General features: G+C 37.6%; 1 protein-coding gene across 2 annotated transcripts in view; it reads right to left on the bottom strand.

The window, feature by feature from the left end:
- Positions 1-14049, bottom strand: part of LOC122671660 (transmembrane protein 184A-like) — an 88805-nt gene that overhangs the window by 27252 nt on the left and 47504 nt on the right. For both annotated transcript variants that reach the window (XM_043869016.1, XM_043869017.1), the window contains exon 4: positions 4554-4627. In XM_043869016.1, the coding sequence (XP_043724951.1) occupies positions 4554-4627 (74 nt within the window). The remainder of the gene's footprint in view (positions 1-4553; positions 4628-14049) is intronic.

The following is a 14049-nucleotide window of genomic DNA, read 5'->3' as shown; positions in this document are numbered from 1 at the left end:
ATAAATGAAATGATATTTGGCATAAATAAGTGTCTATCTTGACAATTGTGATTCTCAGTACACTGTGCCTACACTAGTAAACTTGGGTCAAAAACCACTAGTACCATTTTGAGTGTTTTTATTTTTTTGTGAAAATAGTTCATGCATTATGTTTAGAATGTCAAAAATGGGCTGTATACAAAAAATCATATCAAAAAAAGCATTTTTGGGCCTCGAAACCACCAGCTCGAGTTGGTTGGGAAAAAATCACAGGTTTCGACCATAACTCAGTTTTTGGCTGGTCAAAACCCGAGTTTTAGAACCTTGCTCTTTGCAAAAATAGGGGTAAGGCTACATACATTATGACTCTCCCCAGACCCCATAGTGGCGGGAGCCTTGTGCACTAGGTACGCCCTTTTTACAACTGAAAATAATTATAGTGTTATTATTTCTAAAAAAAATTACCAAAATTATTTCTAATTAAGAAAATATAAGAATTAGGGTAAAATAGGCAATAGCTATATGATTGTTATAGGAGTCTTAAATGTTGTACTAGGAGTCTCGGACTCTAAGGTGGCTCATTGCTTATATTGTATTATTGTTGACTCTGATATATGTGACTCTTTGTAAGAAACCATGAATGATGCATGATTTATGAAATGGTTTATAATTTTATGTGTATTCATTCCTAATGCATATTTAACTTGTTTTACTTGAATTATATGTGTTGTAGTAGTAAACATTGTGTGGAATAAGCAACATTAGAGAATGTATATAGCGTACACTACCAACCTAGGGTTCGAAGTCAACTACCATTTTGGGTATGATTTTTTCAAATCTAAGGGTTCCATTATAAAGGGCCTAAAATAAGGTATCCTAGAAGTTTCAGGAACTAATTTGGCCCTTGAAACCAACAATTGAAACATACTATGCCTCAGATACAAGTTCAATTTCAATGGAATGCAAGGAGTGCTAAGGAGGTGGCTGATGATTTGGCAGTCGGCAAAGATTCATATTGTTCTTGGGGGTTTCAGTCCTTTGAGGACTGGGCCTGGTAAGAGTCTCTTCACGTTGTTTTGTCGTCGTCATTGTATTAGTATCCTGTACTTTTATCCTCTATCGTAAAAAAATTGTTAGTTTTCCCAAAAGAATTAAAAAAAAAAAAGATTCATGCGGCAAGTGAAATTGGGACTAACATACTGGCAGAAGCTATCCATTAGACACAATTAAAACACAATTTTAAGTCCCCATTGGGTTACAGAGGTGACGGGCTTGGTCTTCTTTGGTTATTAACATAATGGACCAATCCTATACACCAAGGTATGGGGGTATTGAATTCTATACGAGATTATAGATTACTTTCTCTTTTTTTTTAATGAGACTATTACTTTCTATTTTGGTTTCTAGAAGTTCAGGAAATTTTTAATTAATGTTATTATCCGGGCAAGGGATTAATTAGTTTGGGAAAGTTTCTGCATATGTCTATAGGAGTTTAGTTTATATATTCAATGCTGTAATCAATCTTGACAGAGAATCAATTATGTTTTGTTTATGATTGTGACGGTTTCTCAATTCTTGGTTTGAATTTTGTAGGGCAACCCATTGAAATTTGATGGGCAACTTTCAACCTTGGTTCATAGGGAACTGAGATTTATCGTCTTTAATCTTCTTTATTCTTCTTTCATCCATCTTTGAGTTTTCTTTTATGTTTTATTGGTCCTACCCTGTTTCCGGCATCACTTTGTAGTCCCCAGGAGAGAACTTAATCTGTATTAATTCTTCTTCATACAGCCTAAAATTCTGAGAGTGAATCCTTATCAGTTTGAGTCTGACAGCCTGTGGGAGTTGTGACTTGCGAGTTCCATACTGAAGGTTTGGTTCTTACCGCCAGGTCCAATTTCTGATATTTTTGTTAATTTATTCTAGCTGCTGGCTTGATTCATTATTGATTGATTGCAAGAGGGTCCCAAGTCAGGAATATACTCCTAAAGTTTCAGTCCGGACAGAACTCATCTGAGTGAAATCTCCCACCTGCAATTGGTCAAGGTATACTGTCAGTCGAGGGAGAGTCCAAATTAAACAGTTAAACCTGGCACTGAGCTGGTTGGGGGGGGGGGGGGAGGGGAAGAACTCACTGACAATTGATTTGTTATGGGTCTTTATTTCTTTGGTTATTTAGGACAATTGTTACCCTGCTAGATGTGCTTAAGTAAGGGTGATTCAAGTCTTCTTTTTTCCCCAATTATTTCGCTGTTTTGGTCTTTCAGTATCTAAAATTAGATGTCGATCTAGCTGTTTGAAGGTCCTTTTCTAAGCATCAATTAGGATTTTAGATTTTTTTTAAATATTTTATCATATTTAGTCATAGTTGTCAAGGTGTCGCTTGCTTTAGGATTCTCTCCAACGCTTTGGGTTGCCTAGACACCGTTACTACTATGATTTTAGTAGCTGTGCGGGGTTACAAGTTTGTCAAAAGTTTTTTCTTTTGTTTTTTGGATAAATAGGCCCCAAGGAGATTTGAATTCATAACCTCTTAATTATGAGGAGTTGGTCTTTGCCAACTGAGCGACCCCAATGGAGTAAGTTTGTTATTAGATATCTTCGAATTGTGTTGTTTTGACAATCAAAGAGAAAGTCCTAGTCTAGTTTATTTTTGTTTTCTTTGTTTTTTTTTCTGCAAACACCCCCACCCGGGCCCAAATGGAATGACTGAGTTGAATTTGATTTGGTTGTTGCAAAATTTGCCAAGGTGGTTGAATATCTTTTTTCCCTTTCCCTTGCTTACATCCTATTTTTTAGCATCATTATCCTTTTTTCCTCTTGCTCACGATAATACCTCATCCCTTTCCTCTCTTTCCTATTTTTCTCGAAATTACTTATTTTCTTTCTTATCTTTCCCTTTCTTTTATCTATATTTAAAAAAAAAAAAATGGCTGAACTCCTACTATGTTATGAGTATTGTATAATCTATTTTCTCTCCATATGATTTCCATCACAACCTAATACTTTCTCTCCCCATAGTACCCATCAGTATCTTATCTTCTCTCCATTATTTCCTTATTGAACTTCTATATTTAGGTTATTTTGTTCTGGAATTTTAAATACTAATTTCTTGCTTTCAGTATTCGTTTAATCTGACCCTTAGACATTGGATCAGATTTACCCCTTATTAGCTGTTAGATTAGGCATCTTCCTTTTTTATTCCCTATTTTCCCTTCATGGGCCCATCACCTGCAGGCTGTTCTGATCAGCTTGCATGAGTTTTTTTCCTTCTTCCTTGGCTTTTCTTTAGTTATCAGTCTTAGAAAACCAGGGCTTAACAACCTGAATCTGTTCTCTCATGTCTCCACTCTCAGTCTCAGTATAAACATAATCATGAAATGCCGAACATTTAGATGAGAAAGCTTATAAACACAAGGCATATACAAAAAAACATCTACTAGAAACCAATGTTTTAAGATTTTATTACCCTTTTATTACTAGCCAAAATTTATGGCAAAAAAGAGAAGTAGAATGCAAGGATGCAGTACAAAAACAACATCGAGCCAGCTAAAGCCGGAAACCTACAAGGGAGAGTGGAGAACTACACATTGGCTAGGGGTCTAAATAAAAGGAAGGTCTAGAAATCCACAACTTGTCCAACTCACTACCCAAGGAGCAGATCTCATCCTCCAAACAAAATGAAAAATTCCTTTGGATATCCAATGATCTAGCTTTCGTAATTAGATGCAGATATCTCCAAGGCCCTCCTAGCATTGTTTGAAGCCAATTGATCAACATGCAGTACCCTACTACAATTACAAGTGACACACTAAAGTTATAAGTTTTCTTCCTTTTCCCTCAGCTTTTCCTTTGTTTTCAGCCTTAGAAAACCACAGGCTTAAGTGCTTAACAGACCATATCTGTAGTCTAGCATTTCCACACTGTGTCTATGTCTACAAATATTATCATGAAATGCCAAACATTTAGATGAACAGGGTCATAACCATAAGGCATACACATAAAACATTTAGTTATCTAGGGAAAAATTGGCTACTCGATACTTATGAATTTTCAGAATTCACACAATTCCACTTGCTTGACCAGTTAAAAGCTTAAATCTTATTTATCCCCCAAAAAAATTTCCCATAAATCTTGAGGTTGTTCATGGATATGCTCTCTCTCTCTCTCTCTCTCTCTAAAACATACAACCAATCAATGCCTTTTGTTTCACTGGTCCACCATGGCAGAATAATCATGCGATAAAATTTTCCAAGTTTTCAGTCTACCTAGTTCATCATAATAGGTGGTCCAGTCTTTTGGATGACAATCTTCTAAGGTCGGTACCTCCAGTTTTCTACTTATCATTAAAGCGATTTATATGACCAATTTTTAATCAATAATGAATAAATTTTATAGGAGTAGGGGAAAAAAGGGGAGAGAGAGACAGAGAGATAACGGGTTAGACGACAAACATATATAACAAAAATGAGAAAACCACTAGCAACTTAAGCAGAACAGAGAGAAATGACTTATGATATCCTAAGCCATGTCTATGACTTGAGTAACAGAAAGATGCAAAAGAATATGCTTACACTTCCCGGATAGAATTAAAATAGATTGATCTCTCGCTTAAGACAAGGGACAGGAAAGACATTAGAGCATAAACCTGTCAACAAAATAATTATTATAAAAAATTTACAACAGTCACTGCAAGCAAAATATCTTACAGGTGCTGCTACGTAGAAGAGCTTCAAACTTAAGTATTTCAACAAAAAAAAAAAAAAAAAAAAAAGAAAAAGGTTCGCATGTAGGTTTCAACCAACTCCAAACAGAGAAAGAAATCAAACAGGAAAATTATATATTTATTAAAAGTGGGAAAAAAATGGAAGCATATAACACTTAATCGAAGCAAGACATCACAAGCCATGGTTTATGGATGTATGCCCTTGCTTAGATATGTTGTTAATGCTGTACAAAGTTACAAATATAGCCTCCAGCAGATGAAACATGTAGGTGGGAGACGAAGAATCACAGAATTTCATTGCCCAAATTAGCATGCAAAGTTTTAAAAGAATGGCCAATGTGTGATACCAACTGGGATCAGATGGGATTGATCCAACATATAATATGCAATGTATCAGCTTATCCATAGTGTATTAGTGTACGCCGATTTTGCACAGTGCACCAGTCAATTGAACCTGGATCAGATCAGGATCAGCTGGGACAGATCCATGCTCCAATTCCTGCACTGTTATCCCCACCTGGGGTGATGCAAGTCAATGGAGCTTGAAGAGAAGAAAGGTCCAGCCCTTAAGCCCAATGAGACAGTAACTCTTTAGGCCCCCAAAGGGCAAGCCATGAAGCCCATTGAGCCCAACAGTTTAATTTACTTATCTTATAAGTTCTAGGCCCAATTAATGGGCCAGGACTGGGCCCATTGAGGCCCTTTACTTATGTCTTGGGTATGAGGTGTAGGAGGATACTAGTTGATTATATATTATTTGTTTCTACTTTAAAGTGTTGCTGTTACAGCTTTAGATTACTTCTATTCTTGTGATAGTGAGAGCTTTATTTATAAAAAAGAAGGGCAGAATAGAGCCCACAATTTGAGTATTGACCATAAAAAAAAAAAAACGAAACATTGCTCTGGTTGCTGTGGGATTCAGCTATGGTGAGAGACTGACCAAGGTCATAGGTGAGAGGCCTTGGTCATATCCCTTTCTTATTCTTCCCCTTCTAATCTTTTATTTTTTTTCCTTTCCTTTGTTTCTATTTTTATTTTATGCAACTATGGGATCTTACTGAAGCTATCTGGTACCTTTCACTGGAGCTGTAAATTCAGTTCTGTTGTACTAAGTACTAACATGGAAGGAATCATTGTTATTGACAAGAGGTACTGCTTGAGTCTTGTTGGTTGCAACTACATACTCTGCGGTATCCTGCTGTGAAGTTTTGTTGCAGCAGCATACATTCTCCTTGCATCTGTCCGTCCATCCATCCTCATGAAACTTAGAAAAGTTCTTCTAATGCTGGAACTCCTCCTTCGACCTGAGTTTCAAATCCATTCAGTGGCCAGATTTCCAACAACTTAGTAAGCTTCTAATCTGTTCCTACTTGCTAATTTCAGGCCTGTGTTAATATCTATTCACTTCACTATCAGATCAATAGCCTGTTGTGGTCCTGGGGGGGATGTTCTCAGTCATCAATCCCCACCTGTAGCTACAGTTTGGTGTTGATCTACCCGGCGGAATAAGAAGAGCAACCCAGTGCACGAGGCTCCTGCTACCGTAGGGTCTGGGAGGGGCAACTGTACGCAGCCTTACCCGCATCGCGGCTGTTTCCATGTTGATCTACCTAGCAGAATGTGAGATCTTAATAGCTATTAAAATCGGGCCTTGAGTTACTATTTTAGAGTGCTGTTGATTTGAAGCTTCTCTCTGTTGGATCACTTTTGAGTTTGATATTACTCCGACTATTGAGTGGATGGTTTGTTGTTAGTTTGATGGTGAGTTACTGTGTTGATGTGGCGTTACAGCTAGGTTGCTAATTCTGAAACCTAGTTACTATTTTTCGTATTCATACGATATCGCTCCATCCCACCATTAAATTGAGAATAACTTTTGGGGTATTGAAGACCCTAAGGAGACCTATTGATACTGTTAATTTGAGGCTGAGAAGACTTGTAGATTGTGGATTAATTGTGGTGTTCAACATACTGAGTTTATGAGCCCTCCGATTCTGTTGATAGGATTTTGATCTTTATGGTCATAATAATAGATTGAATCCACCATGGGGGGAGGAGGCAGCATTGAACCAGAACTACAGGCACTGAAAGATTAAAAGGTCCCAATCCTAAATAATATTCTGTGAAAGTTCAAGAAGGATCAGGTACATCGAATTTTCCTCATAATATGATTTGTGTAAAGGAAATCATCATGGAAAAAACATTCTTTTTATTGACTGCTGCCAAGGACTGCATTCTTGCCATCAATCACCTAATTTCTAAAGGTTTCTGGCTTCCAAATGCCAGCCTTCATTGTCTGAGATCTACTGAATCTGCTTCACACTTGCAATTCTTTTTTTGGTAAGGAACACATGCAATTCATTGCCATACACTTTTTAGTTGGGGGGGAGGGAGGTGGCTCTTTTGGAGGAAGCTGGAATGAGTTGGATCGTATCTTCATCTTTGTCCAGAAACTATGGACCTGGAAAGATCAGAGATTAAATAGCAGGGAAAAATTTTTGGACCAAAAATGCTTTATTTTATCTGATTTTTTGTATACAACCTATTTTTGACATTCTTAACACAATGCATGAACTATTTTCACAAAAAAAAAACACTAAAATGCTAGTTATGATTTTCGACCCAAGTTTGATAGTGTATATTGTTCTTGGACATTGGCAGGAAACCAGGACAGACACTTATTTATGCCTAATATCATTTAAGTAAATGGTTTTAGGGTTTAGGTATTTCATTTAATACCCCTATTTTAATCCAATAAAAATAGTTAAAAAATAAAATTCCAAAAGGATAAATAGTCAACCCCCCCAATTCAAGAACAAAAACCGGACTTTCAGCGGTAGGTGAAATTTTCAACTTTATAATGCTAGGGTTTTTTCTCAAATCTATAGATTCCATAAATCTTAATATGTTATAATCTTGCTGAAAACCAAAAGTGCAGTAAAATATTCATTTGTTTTTATATCTAAAAAATTATTTCCATTCAGAGCCATTTTGACAGCATTCGCGCACACCAAGTTAACTTTGACCGGAACATAACTCCTTCAATATAAATCAGATTTAAGCAATCTTGGATTTGTTAGAAAGCTTTGTTTTGAAAGCTTTCCAACAAATCCAAGCCTACTTAAATCTGATTTATATTGAAGGAGTTATGTTTCGGTCAAAGTTAATTTGGTGTGCGCGAATGCTATCAAAATGGCTCTGAATGGAAATAATTTTTTAGACATCAAAACAAATGAATATTTTAAACAAAGCTTTCGAACAAATCCAAGATTGCTTAAATCTGATTTATATTGAAGGAATTATGTTCCGGTCCAAGTTAAATTGGTGTCCGCAAATGCTGTCAAAATTGCTCTGAATGAAAGTAATTTTTTCGACATCAAAACAAATGAATATTTTATCGCACTTTCGGTTTTTAACAATGTTTTACCATATTAAGATTTATGGAATTTATAGATTTGAGAAAAACCATAACAGTAGAAAGTTGAAATTTTCACCTACTGCTGAAAATCCAATTTTTGTTGTTGAACTGGGGGAATAACATTTTATTCTTTAGGAATTTGATTTTTTTAACTATTTTTATTGGATTCAAATAGGGGGGTATTTGCTTATTTACGAATAATATCTTAAGTAAATGAAGTATTTCATATACTTACAAGAATTAGGCATAAATAAGTGTATGTCCTGGTTTCTAGTCTGGTTTCTGGCATACATAAGCTGTACTGATTTCGAGCCAGGTTTCCCCAAGTTTCGATGGTCATAAATGTCGAAACTTGCAAAATGACCCACATCTCGGTCAAAACCATGCATTTTTTCAAGTACTTGGCCAACTCGTCTCGGAAACTTGCGAAACCGAGATTTAGTTCCATGATTCCAAGCCATAGCAAGTTGGAATTTGCAGCTTGAACGGAAAAAATAATGAAGCCAACAAACCAAACATAAAACCATCAAAGCACTCTAATAAAACCAAGGAATCTTTAATAGGTAAAATATATGAAACCAAAAAACTCTAACTGCTCAGCATATATTTGACCTCCCTACTAATTCCAGCCTTGATGCACAAATCTTACATTTATCGCCTGCCTCAGGTTCTTGCCCATGGCCACAGTCCTGATCCTTTCCACTTTGACACCCAAAAGCCACCAACCATTGTCTATAAGTAATATAAATCAATCTATACAACCCCGTATTCATCATATGTACATTTCATTGATGCTTTGGACTCTAGTTATCATAGTTAAAAACTTGTAGTACTTTTAACTCTTGAGCTGATTTCAACGTTATGTTAGGTAGAAAATAGAAACTTCCGAAAATTTAAACTCAAGTTGATTTCAACATTATGCAGGGTAGAAACTAGAGACCCTGATGCAGTTCAAGGAAGAAAATTTTGTAGTTACTGTTCATGTGAGCTTAGTGTGGGCCCCTTGAGGACAGATGGTGTTTAATAGCTACCTTTAGTTTCTATTTTTATGTAATAGTACTTTTAGTTTCTACTTTCATGTAATAGCTACTTAGTGAACAATGTAATGTGGAACGAGATGATGACTTGTATTAAGAGGGATGCCAAAGATGTGCTAGGGGAAGCTAAGGGTAGTGGTCAGGCCCCTAGAGAGACTTGGTTGTGGAACGATGAGGTTCAAGCAGCCATTAAGACCAAGAAAGATTGTTTTAAGACATGAAAAAAGACGAAAGAAACAGAGGATAAAAAGAGGTATAATGATGCCAGAAACGAAGGTAGGAAGCTTGTGGGGATGGCTAGGGCAAAGAAATATGAGGATCTTTATATCAACCTATACACAAAAGAAGGGGGAAAAGCTATATATAAGATAGCTAAGATGAAAGGAAGAGTAGAGATTTTGATCAGGTGATGTGTATCAAAAGTGATAATGGAAAAGTGTTGGTAAGAGATGAGGACATTGTGAAGAAATGGGATGTGTATATTTGTGACCTATTAAATGGAGATGAGTCGAGGAGAAATGACCCGGATGGCTATATTATTCAACAAGACGCCACATGCCATAGATATGTACGAAAAGTTAGTGTGCCGGAAGTTAAAAAAGCCTTAAGAAAGATGAATGAAGGCAAGACACCAGGCCCATAAGAGATTCTAATAGAAGTGTGGAAAATCCTAGGAGGTTGTGGGGTATATTAGTTAACCAATCTATATAATAGGATTATGAACACAAGGAAGATGCCAGATGAAAGGAGGAGAAGCATTGTTGTCCCGATCTACAAAAATAAAGGTGATATACAAAGCTGCAATAACTATAGAAGCATAAAGCTAATGAGTTACATTACGAAACTTTGGGAGAAGGTTATTGAAGCCTGTTTGAGAAGAGCGACTCATGTCTCAGTAAACCAATTTGACTTTATGACAGGTAGATCCATGACAAAAGCTATCTACTAGTTGAGACTTGAGAAGGTTCATGAAAAGATATAGAGATAGCAAGAAGGATCACCATATGGTCTTTATTGACCAGGAAAAAACCTATAACCGAGTCTCTAAAGATTTAATCCAGCATGTTCTTGTAAAGAGAAGGGTATCAAGTAAATGTGGATGTGATTAAAGATATGTATGAGAGCGTGGTGACTAATGTGAGATTTGTGGGAGGTCAGGGCAAAGAATTCCCAATTACGATTGGGTTACACCAAGGATCAGCCTTAAGTCCTTATCTATTTGGCGCTTATCATGCATAACCTAACCAAGAGCATTCAAGACGAGGTCCCGTGGTGTATGCTCTTTGTCGATGAAATCATATTGGTGGATGAGACAAAAGCAGGGATTAACACTAAGTTAGAGTTATGGAGATTAACCTTGGAAACAAGAGGGTATAAGATTGATAGAATGAAGACGTAACATATGATGTATAATTTTAGTAATACAATGATGGATACTGACATGGTGCGAATTGAGGAAAGAGAGATACCGCAAAGTGATTATTTTAGATATCTAGGGTTAATCATAAAAAAAGAAGGTGACATACATGATGATGTTTCACAAAAAACTAAAGTGAGATGGATGTATTAGAGAAGTGCATCGAGAGTGTTGTGTGACCGACTGATGCAGATTCATCACCAAATAGGTCTTGTTTCATTGGAATAAGTCTAGGGTTGGGTTACATACATGTTGGGCCTTTGATCCCATAGGTTTCTAATGTAACAGGCCACTTTTATGGGCCTAAAATATTGGTATATATGTTGCATACGGGATTAGCCCAATACTTAGTTTATTTTTTTGTTTTTTAATTGAACTGGTTCAAATTGGTTGCATCCAATTGGTTCAATTTAAGTGATCATGTGACTTGGTTAAGTGGTCATGTGATGTAAGTTGGGCTGAATTAGGACTCTATAAGTCCAGCCATGTTTTGAGTCTATTTCCTTTAGTATTCTAGTTTCCTAGTCAGTTTAAGTTACCTAATAGGTTAGGGATAGGGTTAGGCCATTCCTTTTTAGTGTCTAAGTCTACTTTTGAGTCTTCTATATAAGTTTGTAAAGGAGGCCAGCATTACATACGAATTTTGATTAATAAAATCTCAGCTTTATGCTTGCTGCCTTTGCTCCATCGTGAGTGTGCCTTGCGAGTAATATCAAGGTTGCCTTGTGAGTAATATCAAGGTAAAGGGATTGGTGCATCTCCAATCAACTCCTTGCATCGTGAAGATCGGGAGGGCTGCTACTTACCTCCTTGCATTGTGAAGATCGGGAGACCCCATTGTTCATCTTCAAAGCTGCTGCCATTGAAGACCTGCAACAAGTAAGAAATTCTGCAACTATTATTCTTCCTTCTAGAAGGTCACATACAAGGTGATTTTCGTGAGAATTCTGCCCAGCCAAATCTAACCATTAGAACCTGCTAACCATTTGATCGAGTCTTCCTCAAACCCTAAGAGAGACTCGATTCAAATTTCAGCACCATCCACCCAGCCGATTGTCTGAAATTACAGTTTTACCCCTCTCTCCTACTTATACTAGGAAACCTCCATAACTTCGAATCTGTCCATCAGTTTCAAACCAAACCTTCAGCATACATCCCTTACATCATTGTTGACACTCTTTCCAAGTTTCAGCCCTAAACTCCCACTCTAACCCCTTCATCTCCTTGCTCCATTAAAACCCAAACCCAAAACCCTAAAATTCAATTCTGCCCAAAATTGCAGAATTTCAAAACTCATCCAAACCCTAACCTTTTTATACCATATTGACCCCCTAGACCTGCCCATTAATACCCTATAAACCCCTTTCCCAATATCCAACCCAAACCCTAAGAATTGACCTAAATCCTAGTGCTATCCTTCGAACCAGCAGCCCCTTTTGTTATTTGATCCTGTTGTTTGGATCCTAATGCTCTTGTAAACAACCCTCTATATGTAGAGGAGGACAGATTCCAAGTGCATATTGAAGTACATGGAACTCTGGGAAGGGATGAATATCGTAGAGACCATTCCAGACGTCACAGGGACCACAGAGATCATTCCAGACATGACAGAGATTACAGGGACCGACATAGACCTGACAGAGATGACTACAAAGAAGATAGGGACAGAATTACAGACGCACCTCGAAGACCTAACTTTGAAGAATATATGAGATCCTACTTCACTGGAGATGAAGCTACTAATAGGAGGTACGATACACAGAAGGTCAAACTAGAGCTAAAGGAGTATAATGGGCATGGTGATCCACAGGTGTTCTATGATTGGCTTACTGCCCTGGATGATTATTTTGACTAGTATGACTTGCCTGAAGATCGAAAGATGAGATTGGCACGTACCAAACTGATTGGCCCTGCTCGAGAATGGTGGCGAAAGACAGAGAGAGATATGGAACGTGAGGGTAATGCACCTACTAATTGAGAGGATATAAAGTATGATTTGAAAGAGAAATACTTGCCTAGACATTACAGAGCCCAGATGCAAGATCAACTTAACTCCCTACGGCAAGTGACTATGACTGTAGCTGAGTACATGCAACAGTTCGATGTTCTTTCTTCTCATACTGACACCAGGGAAAGTAACACTCAGATGCTGTCTCGATTTCGATTGGGATTGAGATCAGACATTATTAAAGCTATTGGAGTTGTTGACGTTCTGGACATCAAGGACTGTTTCGAGAAGGCATTGAAGGCTGAAGAGTTATTGGCTGGAAATATAAGATTTGATTCCTCCAGTGAGGGTACTATCAAAACTTTTTCAGCAGTCAAGTCTACTACCAATGGTCACAATCGAGTTGGAAACTCTGCTGCTGGTCCTACTCGATCAGGCTACTCTGTTGGTAGTTCTCCCTGCTCTACAGCCCCTCCATGTGCTGATCATAAAGGTAAAGCTCCCATGGACAGCAATGCACCTCACAAGTGTTTCCACTGCAATGAGTTTGGGTACTATGCCAACGAATGCCCACAAAAGCATAGACCTGTTAATGTGGCTGCCTAGGCAGAGGAAACCCCTGAAGGGCACTATGAGCAAGGTATATATGCACTACCCCCTGATAGTGATGAAGACTTAGAATGTTACCTTGAAGATATAGATGGTAGTGCTCAAGGTGTCCATACGATTGCTCCAGTTCTCATGGATGATGTGGTTGATTGTGACGAGGTAATTGGGAACATTTCACAGGGAGACAATGACAAGCAAGTTGCTGTTCTTGAAGAAGTGGGGCTGAATGAGAAGGTTATCAATATTGAAGACCCTATGGAGGTTGAACACATTGACTTTGTGATGCCCCCTTGGTTCTTCAAAGAGAAGGCCCCACGACTTGAAGACCATATTTCCATTGTTCTAACATCAACAAAATTCTGCCAGGGTAGTGTTGAAGCTGCTGCCCACATGTTACTTCCTCCTCCTCATCACAAGGTTCATGGATGAGTTTCTTCACACAAGCATAGTACTTGGACTCCCATTCATGATGTCAACAAGCTCAGCCCCAAGTTGCCAGAGTGTTGCATGGATTTCACCCATTCATCAGAGATGAATGTTTCTAAGTCGGGGAGAGTTGATGCAGATCCTAGCCCCTTCGAATTGAAGAAGCCACCCTAAACCTAGCGTTTTAGTAGGAGCCTTAGTTTAGTTTATTTCTATACTTAGTTTTTATTTTGTGTGTTTAATTGAACCAGTTTAAATTCGTTGCATCCAATTGGTTCAATTGGTCTAACTTAAGTAAAGTGATCCTATTGGCTAAGAGGTTCTTATATCCTATTGGCTACTAGGGAATCTTCTTTTATTTTAAGTGAAGTGATCCTATTGGCTAAGACGTTCTTATATCCTATTGGCTACTAGGGAATCTTCTTTATTTTAAGTAGTTTAAGTTGTTTTTAAGTCATTACGGGTAGATGAGTCTTTTCTTTTAAGTTT

This window comes from Telopea speciosissima, chromosome 8, assembly GCF_018873765.1.
Source record: "Telopea speciosissima isolate NSW1024214 ecotype Mountain lineage chromosome 8, Tspe_v1, whole genome shotgun sequence".
Taxonomy (NCBI): Eukaryota; Viridiplantae; Streptophyta; class Magnoliopsida; order Proteales; family Proteaceae; genus Telopea; species Telopea speciosissima.
Note: the sequence above shows the minus strand (reverse complement) of the source record. Positions and strands in the feature narration are given on the sequence as shown.